Source organism: Panulirus ornatus, chromosome 23 (assembly GCF_036320965.1).
Source record: "Panulirus ornatus isolate Po-2019 chromosome 23, ASM3632096v1, whole genome shotgun sequence".
NCBI lineage: Eukaryota > Metazoa > Arthropoda > Malacostraca > Decapoda > Palinuridae > Panulirus > Panulirus ornatus.
In genome coordinates this window covers 7,139,656-7,163,982 of record NC_092246.1, presented here as the reverse complement: position 1 = coordinate 7,163,982, position 24,327 = coordinate 7,139,656, and the positions used below count along the sequence as shown (strand labels likewise).

At 40.8% G+C, this 24,327-nt stretch overlaps 1 protein-coding gene across 10 annotated transcripts in view; it reads left to right on the top strand.

Moving 5' to 3' along the window:
• Positions 1-6,906: 6,906 nt before the first annotated feature.
• gek (serine/threonine-protein kinase gek) overlaps positions 6,907-24,327 on the top strand; it is a 266,032-nt gene continuing 248,611 nt past the window's right edge. For 9 of the 10 annotated variants that reach the window (XR_011714432.1, XR_011714433.1, XM_071676526.1 and 6 more), the window contains exons 1-2: positions 6,907-7,018; positions 17,050-17,821. Coding sequence is in view for 8 of the 10 variants with exons in the window: in XM_071676526.1 (XP_071532627.1) it covers positions 17,542-17,821 (280 nt within the window). In the remaining 2 variants the exon portion in view is untranslated. The remainder of the gene's footprint in view (positions 7,019-17,049; positions 17,822-24,327) is intronic. The other variant, XM_071676518.1, reaches the window with a different exon arrangement.

The window sequence follows — 24,327 nt, the reverse complement described above, 5'->3', positions numbered from 1 at the left end:
GTTTTGTGGGGCCTGGATGTGGAAAGGGAGCTGTGGTTTCGGTGCATTACACACGACAGCTAGAGACTGTGAACGAATGTGGCCTTTGTTGTCTTTTCCTAGCGCTACCTCGCGCGCACGCACGGGGAAAGGGGGTGCCATTTCATGTGTGGCGGGGTGGCGACAATAGTGTATGAAGGCAGAAGTATGAATATGCACATGTGTATATATGTATATGTCTGTGTATGTATATGTATATATACGTTGAAATGTATAGGTATGTATATGTGCGTGTTTGGGCATATACGTATATACATGTGTATGTAGGTGGATTGGGCAATTCTTTCGTCTGTTTCCTTGCGCTACCTCGCTAATGCGGGAGACAGCAACAATGTGTGATATATATATATATATATATATATATATATATATATATATATATATATATATATATATATATATATGTGTGTGTGTGTGTGTATATATATATATATAAACTGGAGGAAGTGAAGTGTTTTAGATATCTGGGAGTGGATCTGGCAGCGGATGGAACCATGGAAGCGGAAGTGGATCATAGGGTGGGGGAGGGGGCGAAAATCCTGGGGGCCTTGAAGAATGTGTGGAAGTCGAGAACATTATCTCGGAAAGCAAAAATGGGTGTGTTTGAAGGAATAGTGGTTCCAACAATGTTGTATGGTTGCGAGGCGTGGGCTATGGATAGAGTTGTGCGCAGGAGGATGGATGTGCTGGAAATGAGATGTTTGAGGACAATGTGTGGTGTGAGGTGGTTTGATCGAGTGAGTAACGTAAGGGTAAGAGAGATGTGTGGAAATAAAAAGAGCGTGGTTGAGAGAGCAGAAGAGGGTGTTTTGAAGTGGTTTGGGCACATGGAGAGGATGAGTGAGGAAAGATTGACCAAGAGGATATATGTGTCGGAGGTGGAGGGAACAAGGAGGAGAGGGAGACCAAATTGGAGGTGGAAAGATGGAGTGAAAAAGATTTTGTGTGATCGGGGCCTGAACATGCAGGAGGGTGAAAGGAGGGCAAGGAATAGAGTGAATTGGAGCGATGTGGTATACCGGGGTTGACGTGCTGTCCGTGGATTGAAGCAGGGCATGTGAAGCGTCTGGGGTAAACCATGGAAAGCTGTGTAGGTATGTATATTTGCGTGTGTGGACGTATGTATATACATGTGTATGGGGGGGGGGGTTGGGCCATTTCTTTCGTCTGTTTCCTTGCGCTACCTCGCAAACGCGGGAGACCGACAAAGTATAATAAAAAAATAAATAAATATATATATATATATATATATATATATATATATATATATATATATATACATACGTCATTTTTACGTTGGTCTCTTGAACAAGTTTTGTTCACTTGATTGATTTTCCAGAGGAGTTGGTTGGCGCGTCTCCTCATTGTGCCCAAGCTCTTCCCTCGACATAATTCTAACTATCTTTTGAAATAACTTTTCGCTCGCCTTTTCAAGTTTTTTTTTAAAGATTTTTCGCCAACACATTTTTTTTTTGGGGGGGGGGGATTTTGAGACGATTTCCTGTCCGTCACACACTTATGTAAAGACGGTCATGATATTTATTTAGTGTGGTATTTGGCGTTTGTTGTCATGAGTTAGCTACTTCATGTCATGATAAGTGTTGACTAGAAGCATTTCTTTGTCCACCTTTTTCTTTTCTCTTTTTTTTTTTTTTTTCTATCCTGGGAAATCATCGGACAGATGGCAACTAAACCCTAATGGTTATTGGCTGGCCCCAGTACTGGATCGTGGATGTTGATTTCCTGTGTTGTTTCCCCGTCTGGAAGTTGAATACGAGGGACAGATTCCTGTTTCCGTCCCTGGGGTTGGGGGAAGGTCCAGCCTGTGTTTTGAATCCTTCTTGCTGATGACCCAAGCAAGGCCGATCAACGAGAGGGGTTTTCTACACTGCCCCTCCCTCAAAATGATCTTCCATGTTTACAATTGTTAAGACATTTTGATAAATTTTTGAGTGAAATGAAAAAAAAAAAATACTGATTTTAAGAGAAATGTCGAATAAGCTGACGAGATGCATTAGGGAACACTTGAATACGCAACTTTTTATTCTCAAGAAAGGGGTATAATAATTATATCAGAGGCCTTTCTTTAACTGCTCCTGCGCTACCTCGCTAGCGCGGGAAACTACGAGCAAGCATGGAAGTAAGAGAAAGAAAAAGGAAAAAAAAATCAAGTACATTTATTTGTAAAGCATGAGTTTTGTGGGATACTCGAGTGACATTGGATCAATATCCATGGTAAAATGGACTGGGCTTAACGAAGGCGGACAGACCTGAGGAAGTAGTGAGGAAAGCGAAGCCTAGTGGTGGGAGCTTGGAGCGAAGCCCTGGTGACACAGTCTGCCATCATATCTTGATACATCAAGGACAACTACAGACGATCCTCGAAAATATCTCATAAAGAATGGCCAGACATTATAATAATAGTGGATCTTGCCTTACTTACGTAAGCTACAGTGATGATGAGAGTGGAGACTGAGGGGCAAGAATGGCTGAAGGTAAGGGAGTCGGAGACAAGGGAGTCGGAGAAAGAGTAATACATGGCAGAGTGACATGACCTGCTTAATGTATCTCCTGTACATTTATATGGAAGATTGAAGAGAATCGCGGCAGAACTCATTAGACATATCTTGACAAATAGTTTTAGCAATGCAAACTTAAGAAAACGTTCTGTATAGGCTTTTAGGAAAAGAAATATTTTGAGTAAGATCCTTTTGAACACATGAATTAGATAAGGATACTCTTATATATAAGGGAGGTTTATCTCAAAAAGGCTTTTAAGATATAAGTTAGCTTGTGAAAGAAATGAGTATTCTTTGATATGGAATTCAGCTCGTACACCTGACCCCATGACAAAATAAGAAAAAATTATCCCTGTGCGCGTGGTCGTTGAAATTCCGATGTGTACCAGATTTTGTGGAGACATTTAATAGAAAGTTGACAAGATATACGAGACACACACACACACACACACACACACACACACACACACAATCCAGGCGCAAGCTGGGTGGGGTGTGTTGGGCATGCATAAGGTGAAGACATTAAATATGTACAAGGTTAAAAGACGATGTATGCACTCTCTCCCCGTAAAACAGAAATAGCATTGACGCAGATCAGAAATAATGAAACTATGTCACAAAGTACCGAGAACAGACTTCCAACTATCAAGTGTTAAGAATTGTGTGATAGGAAATTATATATGAGAGGGTCTTGAGAGTTGACTTAAATGCCTTGTCTGTTACAAGATGGCCATATTCCAATGTACGTGGTAAAGGAGGGAAATTATGAATTGTTTATGTCAATCTATCCCCCAAGAAGAGAGAGAGAGAGAGAGAGAGAGAGAGAGAGAGAGAGAGAGAGAGAGAGAGAGAGAGAGAGAGAGAGTTCAGAAATATCCCTCTAATACGTCACGTGTTAACCCCAACCTAAACATATGCGTCAAAGGCATTCACTTTGAATCCACTTGTAAAACAATGTTGTTATAAGCGTTATAACGGCGGGCAATATGATGAAGGACAGCTAGGAGTCGCTATACGTACCGACGATCATTACAGGACAGCGCGAAAAACAAATGAACTTTTCACCAACTTCCACGTTCCTCAGTGGATCTGGTGTCGTAGTTACCAAGCAGTCTATACACTGAAAGGTCGAGCTGAGCTGGTCAGAGAAGGGAGTAGAGGAAGGGTCATATAAGATGTGAAAAACTACCTCTCTGACAACAGGGTTGAGGACAAATTGGATAAGCTGGATTAAAAAAGGGATAGAAGCTGTGGCTACTCAAAAGGGAGCGCAAAGAAATGGGAGATGTATAATAGAAAGCAGCAGGAGGTCAAGAGGAAGGTGCAAGTGTTGACAAACAGGGCAAATAAGAGTTGATTTGAGAGTTTATCATTAAACTTTAGGGAGAATAAAAAGATGTTTTGGAAGGACGTAATTGACGTGCGTAAGACAAGAGAACAAATGGCAACATCGGTGAAGGGGGCAGGGGGGGGGGGGGGATGTGATAACAGGTAGTGATGAAGTGAGCAGATGGAGTGAGTATTTTGAAGGTTTGTTGAATGTGTTTGATGATAGAGTGGCAGATATAAGGGTGTTTTGGTAGAGGTGGTGTGCAAAGTGAGAGGGTCAGGGAGAATGGCTTGGTTAAGAGAGAAGAGGTGGTGAAAGCTTTGCGGAAGATGAAATCCGGCAAGGCAGCGGGATTGGATGGTATTGCATTTGAATTTATTAAAAAAGGGGATGACCGTGTTGTTGATTGGTTGGCGAGGATGTTCAATGTATGTTTGGATGATGGTGAGGTGTCCGAGGATTGGCGGAATGCACGTATAGTGCCATTGTACAAAGGCAAAGGGGATAAAGGTGTGTTCAAACTACATAGGCATAAGTTTGTTGAGTATTCCTGGGATATTATATAGGAGGGTTTTGATTAAGAAGGTGAAGGCATGTACAAAGCATCAGATTGAGGAAGAGCAATGTGGTTTCAGAAGTGGTAGAGGAAGTGTGGATCAGGTTTTTTTTTTTTTTTTGAAGAATGTGTGTGAGAAATACTTAGAAAAACAAATGGATTTGTATGTAGCATTGATGGATCTGGAGAAGGCATATGATAGAGTTGATAGAGATGCTTTGTGGAAGGTCTTGAGAGTATGTGGTGTGGGAGGTAGATTACTGGAAGCAGTGAAAAGAATTTACCAAGGATGTAAAGCATGTGTACGAGAGGAGAGTGATTGGTTCCAAGTGAATGTCGGTTTGCGGCAGGGGTGCGTGATGTCCCCATGGATGTATAATTTGTTTATGGATGAAGTGGTTAGGGAGGTAAATGCAAGAGTTTTGAAGAGATAGGCGAGTATGCAGTCTGTTGGGGATGAGAGGCCCAGGAAAGTGAGTCAGTTGTTGTTCGCCGATGATACAGCTCTGGTGGCTGATTCGAGTCTGAAACTGCAGAAGTTGTTGACTGAGTTAGGAAAAGTGTGTGAAAGGAGAAAGTTTATAGTAAATGTGAATATGAACAAGGTTATATGGCTCATTAGGGTTGGGGGACAAATTGATTAGGATGTAAGTTCGAATGGAGAAAAACTGGAGGAAGTGAAGTGTTTGAGATATCTGGGAGTGGACTCAGCAGCGAATGGAACTATGGAAGCGGAAGTAAGTCACAGGGTGGGGGAGGGGGCGAAGGTACAGGGAGCGATGAAGAATGTGTGGAAGGAGAGAACGTTATCTCAGAGAGCAGAAATGGGAAGTTTGAAGGAATAGTAGTTCCAACAATGTTATATTGTTGCGAGGCATTGGTGATAGAGGGGGTTGTACGGAAGAGGGTGGATGTATTGGAAATGAAATGTTTGAGGATAAGTCCTTGACCGAGTTAGTAATAAAAGGGTAAAAGAGATGTGTGGAAATAAAGAAGTGTGACTGAGAGAGCAGAAGAGGGTGTGTTCAAATTATTTGGACACGGAGAGAATGAGTGAGGAACATTGACAAAGAGAATATATGTAAAGGTGGAGGGAACAGGGAGAAGCGGGAGGCCTAATTGGAGGTAGAAGGATGGAGTGAAAAAGATTTTGAGCGATTGGGGCCTGAACATGCAGGAGGGTGAGAGGCGTGCAAGGAATAGAGTGAATTGGAACGGTGTGGTATACCGGGGTCGACGTACTGTCAGTGGATTGAACCAAGGCATGTGAAGCGTCTGGGGTAAACCATGGAAAGGTCTGTGGGGCTTGGATGTGGAAAGGGAGCTGTGGTTTCGGTGCATTACCCATAACAGTTAGAGCCCGAACGTGAACAAATGTGGCTTTTTTTTTGTTTGTTTTCCTGGCGCTGCTTCGCTGAAGCGGGGGTTAGCGATGCTGTTTCCTGTGGGGCTGGGTAGTGCCAGGAATGGATAAAGGCAAGCAAGTATGAATATGTACATGTGATCTTAATTTTCGAAAAGAAGGAACAGAGAATGAGGCCAAGTGAGGATATTTACTCTGAGGCTCAGCCCCCTGTTCTTGACGCTACCTCGCTAACGCGGGAAATGGCGAATTTATATGAAATATATATATATATATATATATATATATATATATATATATATATATATATATATATATATATATATATATATATCATACTTGATCGCCGTTTTCATATATACCGGTGCCGCTAAGACGAACCTACCTACCTGAGCACATAATCATACGGCAGAATTGAATATGCAATAGCATATTATGTTCGCAAACTTCACACCATGGTGGTATTCGCATTTAAGATGAGATTTTTTACTGAAATATGTCAGTATTCTCACGTCTTCCTTTAAATAATGTGCACTTGTGGTCATTCTACAAAGGGAAACGTAGAGTACGACAAGTTATTACAGCTAACTGTTAAATATTAACATTGTCCCAAAAAGGCAAATTTTGTTTCGAATTTTGGACTGTATGGATAAGTATAATTTAGTATGACTTCGCAGAGAATGTTATAGTAGAGAATTTGTGTACTTTCATATTGTTAAGACGTCGTGAGTACGGTCAGAATGAGGCTTCTAATACTATTCATGATACAGGGAATAACCAAGAAGTAGCATAGCATCCCAGCGTTACTCCTTTCATGTCCGTGTCCTCCTTTTATCAGTATATTTAGTCCCTCTTAAAATAGTGTTTAGAGATTTTTCGGCAATGACTGACGCTGCAGATTTTCTCAAAGATCCACCCCTATCATAACAATACTCAAACTATCACAATACAAGGATTCCAGTGTGCTATAGCACATCTCGTACTGGAAATCAGAAACTTTAAGGTAGTGGGATAAGATGATCGGCGGGTAAATGCGTTGCGCTTTTGTCTCCGAGGGTTAGATGGAGCGAGGTTTGTGGCGTCTATAGCGGTAGTCCGAGGAGTCGCCAGTAGGGGGTTGCCCGGGGGGTTAGTGGACTGTGCTCCGTGTGATCTGCACTGAAAACTATGGAATATACCTGAAATTCACGCGCTGTTGGAAGAGCAATGGGGTGAGTTTCCTTGTGGAGTCGTGTTGATAACGTAGGTTGAAGCGTCGTGGGCGAGGATCAGCGGAAAAGAGGATATTTAGGGAAGATATCGATTTAGAACGAGACAGTTGAGCCCAGCTGTAGTTGTCGGCTGTGGTGGATGGGTCGGCCCCTCCTCCCTCAGTGCTTTTTTCCCACACACAATTAAGTAGTTTTAGGGATTATTTCATAGTACATCCTTCCTGTTGGTTAGTTTGCGGCATGATTAGTGTAAGGACTCGAGATTTTGATGACGAAGGAAGGGGGGGAAAGGCGTTTGTGGTGGGTAGAGTGTGAGCAGGAAGAGGGAGACTTCCCGTGATGGTCAAGTCTGGTTGCGGGAAGTGGAAATATTGCCCCAAATGTTGCCGCTGCTCCGTCTGATGATCTCCTGTAACATAGACAAGAGAAATAGGCATTTTCAACAAAGCCAGTTAAGATATGAACAAAAGAATACGGGTAAATAATCCTATCCCTGTTCTCTGTTGGGGCTGTTATTTCGTGATGAACTTATATTTTGGATGAAATGTTCATAGTTGATGTTTCCATGCCTTTTAAGCCTCTCTTACACTACCGTGACGAGAGTCTTTAGTTCTTGTCCATATTTAGGAACCTCGTCACGTACTGTAACTCCATTTCATGAAATGTCTTTCCTAATGTTACATTCTCATTAAGTTATTTTCGACAGCTTGCTTTCCCAGCTGAAGACAAGGTAACTAATGATAGTGAAGATGATTAGCAAATTCGCATTGTAATATGTTATCTTGCCCTTTTTACCATCCCTAGAGAACATTGATGTATGTAAAAAGACAGTACTGGCAGATGCTGAATAAGTTTTAGGATCCATTTATATATTAAAGAATTACTGGGCTCTTTTTACTCTTGGTGGTTTCAGATTTTTTTTAAGGAAACGTGCCATGTGAAATTTTTTGATGTGTATCATGATAGTGTATGTGGATGAATGCATTATTAAGATTGATCACATTTTCATCCCTTGCCCGTTTGATTTCCCTCATGCATTTCGAAGAGCATTTTCTTATACTGTGTTATACCTGGAGGACTTCTATACCTGCAGCTTGGGCAGATTCCAAGTTGACTATCTGGGTGATTTACTGATTAAGCTGTTGGAAGCTGTGGCCCATGGGGCTATGTAACCACCTCAGCCTGATTGCTCTGGAACGTCAAAATCCTTGTGCGGGGCTTTCTTTGATGTCTCCACAGTGTATACCGTAGTGCTGATGGCAGAAGCTAGCATGATGAATAGCCTTTGGCCACAGACATTCAGGAAATTTTCACTTTGTTCTTGTTGCACTCTGATTTTATGAGTAATGTTTTACAGTCATCCATGCCTTTAATGCCAATGGGAAATTATTGTGAGTGTAGGTTGGGGATCATGCCTACTGGGATTTTCTTTCCTGCCTGCACCTCAGAGATAACATCCATAGTGATTTCAGTTCCCAGTTGTTAATTTCCATTGCTGCATCAATATGGGTTGTGAAAGTTTGCTTACATTCTAACCACTTTTACTCACCTTGAAAGGTGACTATACAATGATATTGTTAGTGAGAGCATTAGCACCTTGAAGAGTACCATCATGGGTTTTTCCTCTCGTCTTGAAGTTCCTCAAGGAGAGTATGATGGGAATGCAGTGTTGATGGCCATCAGTAAATTGTCAGTATGCCATACTGCTTATGATAAGCTACGTAGAACTTTGAAAATATGATTGTGAATTCCCATTAAAAGAGATAGAGGCGTTATGAGATTGAAAAATGTCAATATGTGTTTCAAAGAGGTTAGGCAAAGTTAGAGTTACTGCTAATAAGAAAAATACTTCGTAATCTATTATGTGGTAGAGATTGTTAATTCCCATTAAAAGAGATAGAGGTATTACGAGATTGAAAAGTAAGTCAAAATGTGTTCCAGAAAGGTTAGGCAAAGCTGGTAGATCCAAATAGCTGAAATGAGCTCTGGCGAATCAGTGGCATATCATTTGTTGTGCATTGCCTTAATATAATGTTGATCTACATTTAACCGGTTGTGTGCAGACTATTCACAGGGCATACCAAGACCTCATTGCCAAAGGATGGGTAGGTTAGCTGGAGGCTGAAGGTCCCTGGTGATGAGTGCAGCAGCCATTGTAGATGCTGGTAGCTGATTCCACTGTGAGCCATACTGTTTTTGGGTTGAATGAAAATATGGATGTATTCAGACAGCATTGGACTTGCATGTATTGCTACAAATGGGCCAACTTTCATTTTTGTGTAGATTGATCTAGAGACTGCCTGCGGGAGGAGTCTTTTAGTCTGGAGCGAATCCTCCCTAGAACTGTTGTAGTAGTATGGTTATTACACTTGGTTCCCTCTGGTAATTGGCTGGAGTGAAGTGGGCAGCCTATTACTGGATCTGCTTCTGAATATTGATGGCATGTTGTGTGGGTGGGTTCCACACATGTATCATTCATACTCAAACTTGAGTGTGACTTTAGAGTGGTAGGCTGTAACCTTGGCATCAGGTGTGGTGCAAGTGTGATAAGGATGACCTGTAAGTTAACATTAAGGTTAAGGCTCTAGAATGTGAGATATGTGACCTTTAATCGTGAAAATGTCCCAGAACAGGTATTAACTTTTTGGTAGAGGGAGATGCAGGTAACCAAATCCTCTAGAACTGTAGTAACTATAGTGAAAGGGGCTGTGACTTTTATTATTACTGATAACCCCCAAAACCCCTTCTATATGGGTTTCTGCACCTTCATAGCTGTATTACAGTTATTAGCAGGGAAAGGATGGACCTTTGGAGTTAGTTCTTTGCTGAGATTGTACTCCATTGATACAAATTTGCCGAAGTAGACTTAACAATCACAGTGAAACCACAAACAGGTGGAGTCCGGTAATGTCAAGGCGCTCAGTCAAGCTGTACAAACACTATGAGAATAGAGGTGCAGGGATAAGGTGTGAAGTAAAGCATAATGTATTGGAGGAGAGTATCATAGGCTTGGGAAAGTAGAACTAAAGTGTTACAAGACAAGAAACATAAAGTAGGCCTCCAATAAGTATTCTTTAAGTTAAACTTGTTGAAGTAGAAAGTAACTAAAGGGATGACAATATTCAACTGCAACACCTTCCACTCCAGCAACTTTGTCCCATTTCATTTTAGCAAGGCTTTGAGCACTTTTTTCTCCACTAAACCATGCTCCTTGACTCTCACACTTTGCATTGTCACATCCAAAATATCCTGCATCTGCCACTCTCTCATCAAACACATTTAGCAACCCTTCAGAATATGCACTCCATCTCCTATTTATCTCATTTCTGCCTGTTACCTTTTCCCCACTTGCCTGCTTCATTGATGTTACCATTTGTTCTTGTTTTGTCACTCTTGTAGAGGAAAAATATTACTTGGAACAGATCAAGTGAAAATATCTCTAAACATAAGGACTGTGCAAAAGTTGCACCCCACAACTCTCGATGAGATGGGTAACTGAGAGAAAATTAGCTGACTTTGAAGACTGTACCATGCTACCAAACGTAAGATATCCCCACCTTAAGTGAGTATAGTAATTAGATTTGTTCCTCAATTAAAACTTGATGCTTTTTTTTTTTTTCTGAAGACTACGGTGGCATCCCAATATTGTTACCAGATGCTCCAGCCTATTTATCATACACTGATCAGTGTATTTGGAGATGTCAAGGAGACCTTTGCGAGATCAGTGCACTTATGTAACAATTTGTGAAGATTTGATACTTCTACAAGGTGGTAATTGCTTTATTAGTGATGAAAAACTATAGTAATTACATTTGTTTCTTAAAACAAAAAGAAGCTTCCCAAAATACCACACCTCTCCTTTTTTGCCTGATAGCACTCCTGGACTACCTCATTAGCCTGGCAACAGAGTTGCATTATTTAAAGGGTGCATAGCATATGTAAATATATCATCAGATTGAATTGTATTTCATTTTAGCCTATTTAAGAATTATTGCATGTACTAGTTAATTATACTAAACGTGTGGAGATAGATATAATTTTTTGGTATGAGAAAATCCTGCTCATAGTGTAAGTTGGATATTAGGATTCCTGCTGGGAAAGTGATTAAAGCTTTTTTCCTCGTATGATTGTATTTTCATCTTTTTATCATATCAGACTTGACCACAATCACAGCTTCATATCTTTTGCAGTTGATAACCAGAATAATTCTGAAAATGTCACCAGTAGAAGACACTAAGAGACCATACACGCTAAGTCAATCTCTTCAAATAGACTACTGAAAACATAATTCATACTTGATGTTTCATGTGCTCTCGTATATGGGTTCTGAAGAAATAAAAGTATATACAAATTACTACACATAAACACTATCTGATTGTATTTAAGAATTTTGGAGGAAGTGAAACATCTGTCTTCTAAAATGTGTTAGGTCATAGTTATTGGGAAAATATGAGAGGATAGAGTGTTCCACAGCTTTGAGGTGTAGAGAAAGAAACAGCTATCAAAATGACCCATCCTTGTGTTGCCAATCGCCACACTGTAATCATGTGATGCAGCAGCTTGCAAAGAATTGTGTGGTTTAGCTACTTCTCGGGGCACACACGCAGCCAGTTCTCGGAAGCAAAAACCAAAGTAATGCCCATAGAAAAGGGAAAGTGAACCAACATTGTGGTATAGGACAAGTGGGTCAAGTTTTGAAGTTAGCCTGGGAGAGTTTATGAATCATACCACAAATGACTCGGCTTTGTCATGTAAAGATGCAGAGCTAGAACCACTTAAGTTATTAAAGTAGTACTGCATGCAAGCATGGATCAGTCCTTTGTCTAAATGGAACAACTGCTAGGAAGAAAAAGAATTTCAACTTGTAAACAAGACTAGAGGCAGACAGCCATTTCATTAATTTGGAGTTTCCAAGACTGAGTAGATGTTACAGTAGTACCAAATATGTTCATTGAATCAATTGGTGGAATTACAGAACTGTCAGAGGGGAGAGAAAAGTTGTATGGAATTTTTGAGAAAGAGTTTGGTAGCAACCAGGTCTGGAAGGTTTTAAACTTAACCAGAATTCATCTACCCCACTGAGATGTCTAAGTGCAAGCTTATTGAGAAAGTTGTGTTGAGATGCAGATCAATGGAGTGAAGGAGTAGAATGGAAGGATGTGAAAGAATGCAGTGTTGAGTTGTCAGCATATTAGTGCATTAGGTAGTAGTAGTCAGTATGAATATTAGGGAAGAGCCTCTGCAAACACTGCACTAGAGTTGCCCTCTGCCAGTGGCCTGTTAAGGTTGAGGCTTTAAAGGCTAAGGAGGAGCACTGGAGTCCACTAGTTGTGGAGACTATTGCCGTGGTCACCCCCTTGAGGGAGTTCCAGTTGGAACAGGCATCAGAGATATAGGTAGATAGTTTGATTATTTGTGGAAAAGAGGAAATTGTTGAAAAATGGGAAAAAAGTATGGGATACTGGACAGAACCTGGAGCAACACAGCTGTAGATGGAGAAAGGGGAAGAGGCTGATCCAACAACTATGGAGAGAAATTGACCTGAGAGGAAGACAGATATGAGGGAGCAAAGTGAAGAAGGGAAGCCAAAAGAGAGGAGCTTAGAGATGAGACCCAAATGCCATAACCGGTCTAAAACTTAAGATATATCAAGTGCAATTACATAGGATTCCCCAAAATCTTCCAGGGATAATGACCAGACATTAGTAAGAATGGAGAGAACATCACTGGTGGATCTTGCTGTATTGAAGCCATACCGGTGATCAGAGAGAAGACTGTGAGATTCAAAATGAATGAGGATATGGGATTTGAGGAGGGATTGAAAGATTTTAAAAATGGCAGATGTCAAAGCAACAGGATAGTAGTTAGAAGGGTTAGAATGGTCACCTTTCTTAGGAATGGGATGTACCAACACATGCTAACAGGAGGAAGGAAAAGGTCCCGATTTTAGACAATAATTGAACAGATAAGCAAGCACAGGCACAAGTTCAGAGGCACACTCTTTCAGTACATGAGGATGGATGCCATCAGAACCATAAGTCTGGCTTGTGTCCAGAAAGAGAAGCGCTTTTTGGACATTTCAAAAAGAGTTTATGGGAAGGGGCATAGGATTAGTAAGAGGAGCATCAGGGGGTTAAGGGATGTTAAAGTCATCCAGGGTAGAATTAGCGGGAGAAACAGGAACCAAAAAGAGTTGTTTACAGGAGAGAGAGCTCTAGTACTGTCAGAATGAAAAATTGAAGGAAAGGCAGAGTTACAGAAGTTGTTAGTGATGCCGTAGACTAAATACTATAAAGATCTATCAGTGAATCATGAGGGTAGGTTATTGCACTTCCTTGGAATTTGTTTGTTGGCTCCTTCAGTCAAGGCTGAATGTAGAAAAGAAAAAGCTGCAATAAGAATATGAACCATATAGGCTTCATTACACATACAGATATAATGCTGAATTGATAAAGTTACACAAGACCATAGGGTTAATACTTATCATTAAAACATATTAGGTAATTAGCACATCCATCTGATATCTCAGTGTCTAAGGACTGTCTAGCTTGATTTGGGGCTCGCATGTTAGGAAATGACGGGAACTTTTGACTGTGTTTGTTATTTGCTTTTGGCCTCTGCTGGGTTGGTACCATCCAGGGGTAGCAGCCACACACCAGGTGCAAAGGTGGCCCATTAGCTGTCATGTATGGCCTTGAGGGTCATGCAGGACTTCTGAAATTTGAAATATACATGCATCAGTATAAGCAGACACCTGGGCTTCAGGGCTTTCCCCATCTTGAGTGTACATGTAGCATCAGAGCACCCTCTCATAGTGGTGGTGCTGGATTATGGGTCTCTAAATTTTGATAGACCTCATGCCCATATAGTCATATAGTGACTGATGGTTAGGAAACATCTTGAAAATCTGCTCATGGGAGCAGACTTAGAGTTATCAAATTGGTTCAGACAAATTCTTCAAGCTGTCTCTATCATGGCAGGAATGTCCCTCTTCCATTGTCTTGATATAGCAACTGCTGTTAATGGAGTCGCCAGGCCAGGAGTCTTTACCCATTACCCATCATCGACATCATCCATAGTAGTATCTCACGGTTTGCTTCTGTCATGCAGTCCATCCTGAGGAATAGAAACTGCACTTTCAGGCAGGTGTGAGAGCTGTGAAAGAAATTCAGTATGATTTTAGGGAGGTGCAATCCTATGGGAATGGTCCAGGTTAGGTCAACCTCTTCACTCTGGGAGTCACTTAATTGAGTTACTGGCTGTCCATGCAACTTGCAAGCCACCAGGACAGAGTTCTTATATCCCAGCTGCTAGCTGGAGGCCATCAAGTCCTTCCTTTCAGTCATTCAGGAATCCACTGGTCCAACAAATGTTTTTCCCCTTTCCACCTCCTGTGGGCACAACCGTGAGTGGATTTATATACAGCATAAATTTATGGATCTGGAGAAGGCATATGATAGGGTTGATAGGGATGCTTTGTTGAAGGTCTTAAGAGTATATGGTAGGGAAGGTAAGTTGCTAGAAACAGCAAAAAGTTTTTACCAAGGATGTAAGGCATGTGTACGAGTAGGAAGAGTGATTGTTTCCCAGTGAAGGTCGGTCTGTGGCAAGGGTGTGTGATGTCCCCATGGTTGTTTAATTTGTTTATGGTTGAGGAGGTTAAGGAGGTAAGTGTTAAAAGAGTTTTGGCGAGAGGGGTGAGTATGCAGTCTGCTAGAGATGAGAGGGCCTGGGAAGTGAGTCGGATGTTGTTTGCTGATGATACATCTCTGGTAGCTGATTTGTGTGAGAAACTGCAGAGGCTTGTGACTGAGCTGGAAAAGTTTGTGAAAGGAGAAAGTTGAGAGCAAACATGAATAAGAGCAAGGTTATTAGGTTCAGTAGGGTTAAGGGACAAGTTAATTAGGATGTAAGTTTAAATGGAGAAAAATTGGAGGAAGTGAAGTGTTTTATTTATCTGGGAGTGAACTTAGTAGCGAATGGAACCATGGAAGCAGAAGTGAGTCATAGGGTGGGAAGGGGGCAAAGGTTCTGGGAGCAATGAAGAATGTGTGGAAGGAGAGAATGTTATCTTGGAGAGCAAAATGGGTATAGAGGAGAGTGGATGTGTTGGAAATGAGATGTTTGAGGAAAGTATGTGGTGTGAGGTGGTTTGATCGAGTAAGTAATGAAAGGGTAAGAAAGAGGTGTGGCAATGATTAAGAGTGTTTTTGAAAGTGCAGAAGAGGGTGTGTTGAGATGGTTTGGACATATGGAGAGAATGCGTGAGGAAAGATTGACAAAGGATTTATGTGTCAGAGGTGGAGGGAACAAGGAGAAGCGGGAGACCAAATTGGAGGTGGAAAGATGAGTAAAGGTTTTGAACGATCAGGGCCTGAACATACAGGAGGGTGAGAGGCGTGTGAGAAATAGAGTGAATATGCATATAGGGTGCAATGCTGTAGATCCACCTATTACAAATAAACTGTTGAAATCATCATTTAATCTGGTTGAAATATTATATATATGGATTGAGATTTTGTACCTAACAGGAATTGCACCCATCACAAAGTCATCATATGCTTAATCTCTGAAATTCATAAAAAAAATTAAGGAATGTTGAATCTTGGCTTGAAAACCTTGGAAATTCAGTTCTAAAGGTAATCCTTGTAGGAGACCTCAGCATACGATTCCTTGGACAGAAATGATTTGGAAAGTGTCACAGCCAAAATCTTCATCTAAAGCAGGGCAAGGAAGCATTTGTTTCATGCCTAACAGGGATGTAAACAAAATTTTTTATGTCATCATTTACAAAATAAGTTTGAAAGTCATATCCTTTGGAGCAGAAACTACATTTGCACACCTCTGAAATCTAGTGGATTACATTAAATAATTTTTTTAATGGAGATAAGCTTCACTTATTCCATTTTAGGAAAGTGAAGAAATAAAAGCTGATGAAGATTACCACATTATGAAAATATCATTATATCCCAGAAGAGAAATGTTAAGAAATTTTTAACGTTTTGTTTATTATGACCTTACTTTTAGCAAGCACAGTAGAAAAGCCATTCTTGTGAATGAATATGCTTGGGTTTTATTTTGTCAACCATCAAGACAAAAGGGCAAAACCCACGATGAAACTTCCAAGCGCTATGTCAGTATTCAGCAAACTAGAAAGCTGTTGTGTTCTACAGCTAGGGAAAACTAACAACCTAATGGCCTTCCTTTGGTGTTTTCAGTCAGAATGGCTGTTTGCATGGCAAACTGTCTACATTTAAACTATGCCGTAAATAATGGTTTTTGGGTATGACTGTTCTCTGCACCTTTCACCAACTGGGGATAGGGGAGAGAGAATACTTCCCGTGTATACGCTGCATCTCGTAAAAGGTGACTAGAAGGGGAAGGAGTGGGGGGCTGGAAATCCTCCCCTCCAGTTTTGACTTTTCCAAAAGAAGGAACAGAGAAGGGGGCCAAGTGAGGATTTTCCCTCTTAGGCTCAGTCCTATGTTCTTGACGCTACCTCACTGATGCGGGAAATGGCGAATGTATGAGAGAAAAGAAAATCATTGCAGGTTTGATAGATAATTTACTAAACGAAGAAAAGAGGTAACAGATAGATCTACCAGAGCAATGTTTTCCATCTTCAGTCTGAAAATAGCAAGTTGAGAAATGATTAAGGGGCTTTTCTTATTTAGTAATTTTTTTTTCATTTCCTTGGAGTAATTGGACATCAAGGGGAATTTCAACAATTATGATTAACATGATGATTGAAAGTTTGCTGAGAATTTATGAATTAAGCAATAAGGAGAATTTTCTTGTTTTTTTTACTGTAGAGACCCTCTGATAACATTTTCTGCTTCATATATTGTTTCTGTAAAATTGATGTCCTGTTAGAAAATTAATGATTAGTATAGTTTATATGGTAGCTTGAAATCATATAAATAGCAAAAAGCATCCGACATGAGTATGGACTTTTAAAGATTTTTAAAATCAGTTTTGATCCCCCCCCTCCTTTCTTTTAATCACTAATAAAGGGTATTTTCATGTTTCAGAGGTGGTTCACCACAGCCCAGCTCTACCGAGGGAGAATCGTGTTTATTTCTTAACAGCAGCAACTCTCCTGTAGGGGACTTGTGATCCAGTGGGAACCTTAGCTGTTGCCCCTGAGAGCAGTGTTACTTGATGTGCCTTCTTGATCAATCCAATTTGCTCATTCAATGAAAAGGTTAAATTATTTTAAGCAGTTTCGTGTATGGGGAAGTAAGCCTAAAAAAGGTTAAATAAAATTTCAGACGTTAATATCCTTGTCATCAGAATTGATCAGTAGTTGGTGCTCAGAAAGTAAAGATATGAAAGTCATGATAATGATGAAGATTGCTTTATTATAAAAGTAAGGCTCTTAACCCTATACAGCTACCCTCTTTTTTTTTCTTTTTTTTCAAATTCAAGTCTTGATGGCGCCTTAAGTGAAATTCGTTCTTCCGTGTTTTGAGTGTGTTAAGATAAGACAGTATTACTTAAGAAGAGACGACCCCCAACTAATTATGGGTGACGGGTTGGAAGATGTGGGAGGAGGTGGAGGAGGAGGAGGAGGAGGCGGAGGAGAAGGAGAAGGAGATAGGGGTACTGTTGACATCCAAGACACCAGTTTGGCAATACATCGTCTTCAGGAATTGGAACGACTCTTCCTATCAGGGCCTGCTGAGACAAGTGGCCAGAGTTATTCTGTGGAAACACTTCTGGATGTGCTCTTGGTTCTCTTTGATGAGTGCACAAACTCATCATTGCGACGTGAGAAGACCGTCTCAGACTTTATTGAATATGGTAAGTAAAGTATGCCTTTTCTGTTTACCTGTTAGATTTTTTGTTGGTTCTTGGACATGTAAGAATGAGCCATTGTACTGTGACAGTAACTTTCTGCATGATATGATTGTATGCATGTACTCACTCTTAGTAGTAGTAATATATTTATGTTAGTGTCACCCATTACATAGGTGATGCTGATTTGATATGAAAGATTGTAATATGTAATAGTGTTTCCTTTTAGGAAAGTCCCAGTGACAGTGATGCAGGGAAATGATTGTTTACATTTTATAACGTAGGTTCTGTGTATGTTAATGTAATATGTAAATCTTGAAGAAGGCTACATTGATTAATACTTATCGTCCATATTAAGTATGAAATTTATTTGTGTCACATACAAGGCAGTAAGATGCACTTAATGTACCGATATGTATTTTTTTTTTTTTTCAAAGAATCTTCCTGTGCTCAAGTAAGGGATTATTTATCTCTCACTCATGTGAATCATATTTACATTGGACCAGAAAGTATAATTTGGAAGTTCATAGGTCTGATAGTGCACAGAGATACAGATTAGATGAGTGTTTTATCAATTTATTTTCCAAAAAAAGGAACAGAGAAGGGGGCCAAGTGAGGGTTTTCCCTCCTAGGCTCGGTCCTCTGTTCTTAAAGCTACCTCACTAACACAGGGAAATGGTGAATATGTATGAAAAATGTGTGTGTGTAAGTGGATGGGCCATTCTTCATCTGTTTTCTGGCGCTACCTCACTGATGCAGGAAACAGCGATTGTGTTTGATAATAATAATGAATGTATATACAGGTGGTTCCCGACATACAATGGTTTGACTTTAGATTTTTTGACTTTATGATGGTGCAATAGTAATATGCCTTCAGTAGAAGCTGTATTTTGAATTTTGAGTTGCTTCTTTTCCTGGCTAGCGATATGTGGTATGATACTCTCTCGTGAAGTTGCACAGTGGCAGCAAGCCGCAGCTTCCAGTCAGCCAAGTGATCATGAGTGTAAACAATTGTTACTCTGAACTTTGCTGTGTTGGGTGCATTTTTTCTATTTTGTGTTTTTGCATCCCGTCATTTTTACAAAATGCCCATCTGTGTCTCCCGCCTCTGGTGAGAAGAGGAAGGCAATTACTCTTGAAGGCGGCAAGCCTGTAATGGCCGTCACATGTGAGTTAGGAATTTCACAATCGACGATCTCGACCAAATGAAAGGATAGGAAGTGAATCAGTGGTGCAGTGAAATCCGCATCAGTTAATTCTAATGTCATCAAGACGAAAAGAGCAGGGCCAATTGATGATATGGAAAAATTGCTCGTCATATGGATGGAAAACCAGATACAGAAGCGCGTACTGCCTAGCCTATTGATGATCCAGGCTAAGATAAGAAGTCTTTTGGATGTACTAAAACGGCGTGCCGATGATCCTACATATGTGCAAATGTTTACAGCAAGACATGAGTAATTCCAACACTTCAAAAGGTATCATGATTTTGATAATGTAAAGTTAGCTGTGAGGCAGCAAGTGTTGATACTGAAAGTACCAAAGCTTTTGAGGAATAGCAGCATATGATAATTGTGGATGAGAAATGTAAGTTTTCTGAAAAGTTTTAAGGTAGGCCAGGCTGAGCTATGATGTTTAGAGTTAGATGTACATTATTAAATGTATTTTCGACTTACGATATTTTCAACTTAAAATGGGTGTATTGGGATGTAACCCCATTGTCAGTTGGGAGCACCTGTGTATATATATATTTCTTTTCTTTCATACTATTCGTCTCTTTGATGTAAATCAACTGACATATATTTCTCTTGTCTCCCCTGATGATGTGATTATTACACGAAAGTGCACTTGGGAACTTATTGTCTTTCATTTTCCCCATAGACTCATAGGAATATTACATTGTTGGAACCACTGTTCCTTCAAACATACCCATTTTTGCTTTCTGAGATAATGTTCTCAACTTCCACACATTCTTCAACGCTCCCAGAACTTTTGCCCCAGAACTTTCGCCCCCTCCCCCACCTTGTGATTCACTTCCGCTTCCGTGGTTCCATCCGCTGTCGAATCCACTCCCAGATATCTAAAACACTTCACTTCCTCCAGTTTTTCTCCATTCAAACTTACCTCCCAATTGACTTTTCTTGTCTTTTGCACATTAGTTATCTTCTTCCAAAACATCTTTTTATGCTTCCTAAAGTTTACTGATACTTGCTAACCCTAACTCTCATTTCCTCTTTCTCAACCCGTACACCTTCTTCTTGACTTCCCGCTGCTTTCTCTTATACATTTCCCAATCATATGTACTCCTTCCCTGTAATTACCACCCAAACGCCTCTTCTCTCTTACTAGCAACTTTACTTCTTCATCCCTCCACTCACTATACTTTCTAATTTGCCTACCTCCCACCTTCCACATGCCACACGTATCTCTTGCATATTCCATCACTGCTTTGCTAAATGCCTCCCATTCCTCATCCTCTCATCTCACTTCATTTACTCTCACCTTTTATCATTCTACAGTCAACCTTTGTTGGTGTTTCTTCACACACGTCTCCTTTCCAAGCTTGCTCACTCTCACCACTCTTTCCTTTCTCTCTTTCGAAAACCTTATCAAATCTTCACCCTCGCCTTTGCAAATGCCCTGGTTCAGTCCATCGATAGCACGTCTATACCACATCGTTCCAGTTCACTCTATTCCTTGCATGCCTTTCACCTTCCTGCATGTTCAGGCCCCAACTGCTCAAAAATATTTTCACTTCCTTCCACCTCCAATTTGGTCTCCCGCTTCTCCTTGTTCCCTCCACCTCTGACACATATATCCTCATTGTCAGTCTTTCCTCACTCATTCTCTTTATTTGTCCAAACCAATTCAGCTCACCCTCTTCTGCTCTTTCAACAACACATTCTTTATTTCCACACATCTTTCTTATCCTTACATTACTTACTCGATCAAACCACCTTACACCACACACTACCCTCAAACATTTGATTTCCAACACATCCACCCTCATCTTCTTCCATTCAAACTTACATCCCAATTAACTTGACCCTGCTGAACCTAATAACCTTGCTCGTATTCACGTTTACTCTCAACTTTCTCCTTTCACACACTTTTCCAAACTCAATCACTAACTTTTACAGTTTCCCACTCGAATCAGCCACCAGTGGTGTATCATCGGCGAACAACAACTGACTCACTTCCCAGGCCCCCTCATCCCCAACAGACTGCATACTCGCCCCTTTCTCCAGAACTCTTACAATCATCTCCCTAACCACCCACCCATAAACAAATTAAACAACCATGGCGACATTACACACCCCTGCCGCAAACCGACTTTCACTTGGAACTAATCACTCCTCTGTTCCTACTCGTACACATGCCTTCCAGCCTTGGTAAAAACTTTTCACTGCCTCTAGCAACTTTCCTCCCATACCATATACTCATAAGCATCTCTATCAATTCTATCATATGCCTGCTTCAGATCCATAAATGCGACATACAAATCCATTTGTTTTTCTATTTCTCGCACACATTCTTCAAAGCAAACACCTGATGCACACATCCTCTGCCACTTCTGAAACCACACTGCTCTTCCCCAGTCTGATGCCCTGTACATGCTTTCATCCTCTCAATCAGTCAGTCAATCAATATATATATATATATATATATATATATATATATATATATATATATATATATATAGATAGATAGATAGAGAGGGAGGGAGAGAGGAGAGAGAGAGAGAGAGAGAGAGAGAGAGAGAGAGAGAGAGAGAGAGCGCTGGAGTTCTAAGAGATGTTATGTCATACTTTAAGTAATGCATTTGAACTTCGATGGTTGGCTAGTCCGCGGCAAAGAGGTGTCGTTCAAGGATTGTATGAACTCAATCGGGCAAGTGCGCCCGATGCTGATGGGATCTTGGAAGTATAGGTTAGCGAAAGAGATAAGGTCTCGCCTCTTGTGTGTCCAGACGGGGCACAATGGTAGGAAGGAGGGAAGGAAAAGGCCAAGGATGGATGTGTTGGGGGGGGGGGGGTGATGATTGTACCTCCTGATGAAGGTAGCAAAACATGCGTGATGTTAAAATCAACATCATCCCTTGCGTGATTGTAACGACCCAGAGCAGCTGTGCGGTGATTAGTAGTCGTGAACACGGAGGTAGTTACTTGAAGCAGTGAACCACTCGCCTTTCAGAGATTGTGAATTGCTGATAATGGGTTTGTTTGTCAGGGGTATAATGAGATAGACTGGGAGGGAATTTTGGGTTCTCATGGTGATAGATAGATAAGAGTTAGGGGAATTCCGGTATCTCATGGTGATAGATAGATAGACTAAGGGAAATTTGAGTTCTCATGGTGATAGATAGATAGATAGACTAAGGGAAATTTGAGTTCTCATGGTGATAGATAGATAGATAGACTTGGGGGAATGCGGGTCCTCATGGTGATGGTTAATCGTGGAGAGAAATATGTTGTCAGAGCTGCACAGACAGAAAAGTTCCCCCATACGTGCGTGTTATAGCGAGCGTACGAGGAGGAGAGGGAACGATAGGCTGTCATTGGTAGAGCTTAACAACGTAGCTTATGGAGAATATTACTTAAACCAGGGAGATGAAGTGATCATGTACTATATGGTGATGGAGGACGGTTTTTTTTTTTTTTTTTTTTTTTTTTTTTTTTTTTTTTTTTTTGAAAATGGGCAGAAGGGAAGACAAGACCAGATGGTTGTGATTTTGAGTCTACAGAAACCTCAATAGTTTCTGATGTTAATGAAAGATTTAGAAAATGGATTTCAGGCAGTCAATACCTCGGTGGTGTAGTGGTCATCATTAATGATCATCAATACCTCGGTGGTGTAGTGGTCATCATTAATGATCATCAATACCTCGATGGTGTAGTGGTTATTATTAATGATCATCAATACCTCGATGGTGTAGTGGTCATCATTAATGATCATCAATACCTCGATGGTGTAGTGGTTATTATTAATGATCATCAATACCTCGGTGGTGTAGTGGTCATCATTAATGATCATCAATACCTCGATGGTGTAGTGGTTATTATTAATGATCATCAATACCTCGATGGTGTAGTGGTTATTATTAATGATCATCAATACCTCGATGGTGTAGTGGTTATTATTAATGATCATCAATACCTAGGTGGTGTAGTGGTCATCATTAATGATCATCAATACCTCGATGGTGTAGTGGTTATTATTAATGATCATCAATACCTCGGTGGTGTAGTGGTTTTATCATTAGTGATCATCAATACCTAGGTGGTGTAGTGGTTATCATTAATGATCATCAGTACCTCGGTGGTGTAGTGGTCATCATCAGTACCTCGGTGGTGTAGTGGTCATCATTAATGATCATCAATACCTCGATGGTGTAGTGGTCATCATTAATGACCATCACGCATGCATGAACCACGTGGGATCAAACCCGCTTAAGTTCAAATCCTGGTTCGGGACAACCGGTCCTTAGTCCACCCAGCCGTTCATCCTCCCACAAGGGCTGCTGGGTAGAATGGGTACCTGGCATAGGTTAGGGTGTGTGTGAGTGTGTGTACATATAGGAGTAAGGACATGGTACATATGTACAAGAGTACAAGAAGGGGCAACCCGAGTGTCAAACTCCCCATGACACACAACTAGTAATCACAGGGAATGGTCAGAAAGAAGGAAAGAATGGTTTAATGAATGATGTCAAAGAGCAGAGGAGCCTCGAGATGCGCATTGGTGAATGTAGAAGCAGAAGAATTCCAGCCAGCCTGCCTTTGCAAAGGAATGAGTATAGCAGGAGAAGAAATTCCGAAAAGAATATTGTGTGATCAGGGCTGGGGAAGAATAAATATGAAACATTGCCTTAGATTCGTCAGTTGTCGGTTGAAGTAGGTAATCAGGCTAAGGGGTTTCGAGGGAAGACTTGTGGTGAATGATTCAGGGATATACCAGGAACTGATGAACGTAGTTTAAAAAGGGTGTTTTCACAGTGGAAAGACACTCTAGCCCATCCTGTAACAGATGACATGGCCAGAAGGGTATAGAAATGGTTAATATTCTAGAAAAGATATTGACGGTACCAAAATAAACTGATTTTTGTTAGTACTCTTGACAATGAACAGTCACTGAACTACAGACTAGTCTCACAAACAACTGTGGTTCTAGGAAAGGTAATTAAGTCCACTGGATGACTCTCAACAGAGGAGAAGTTTCTGAAGTAAGAGACAACATGGTTTGATGGAAAGAGACTTTATAACGAACCTCTGAGGTATCTGCAAGAGAGTGAGCTAAGTCCTAGACAAAATGGGAAGGCTTGGTGGATTTATGTTATAGTGCGTGGAAGCGACAGAAAGCATTTGACACTGAACCCCTCATGGGAGGCTGGCTAAGAAGCTGGACCTCTGGGCAAGAAGAATGGAGAAACTTCTTTGATGGATAGATCAATCTCAACAGATGGGGACAGAGGACACACGTTAAGAGTCATCTCCACATGTGTCGAGGTGCCA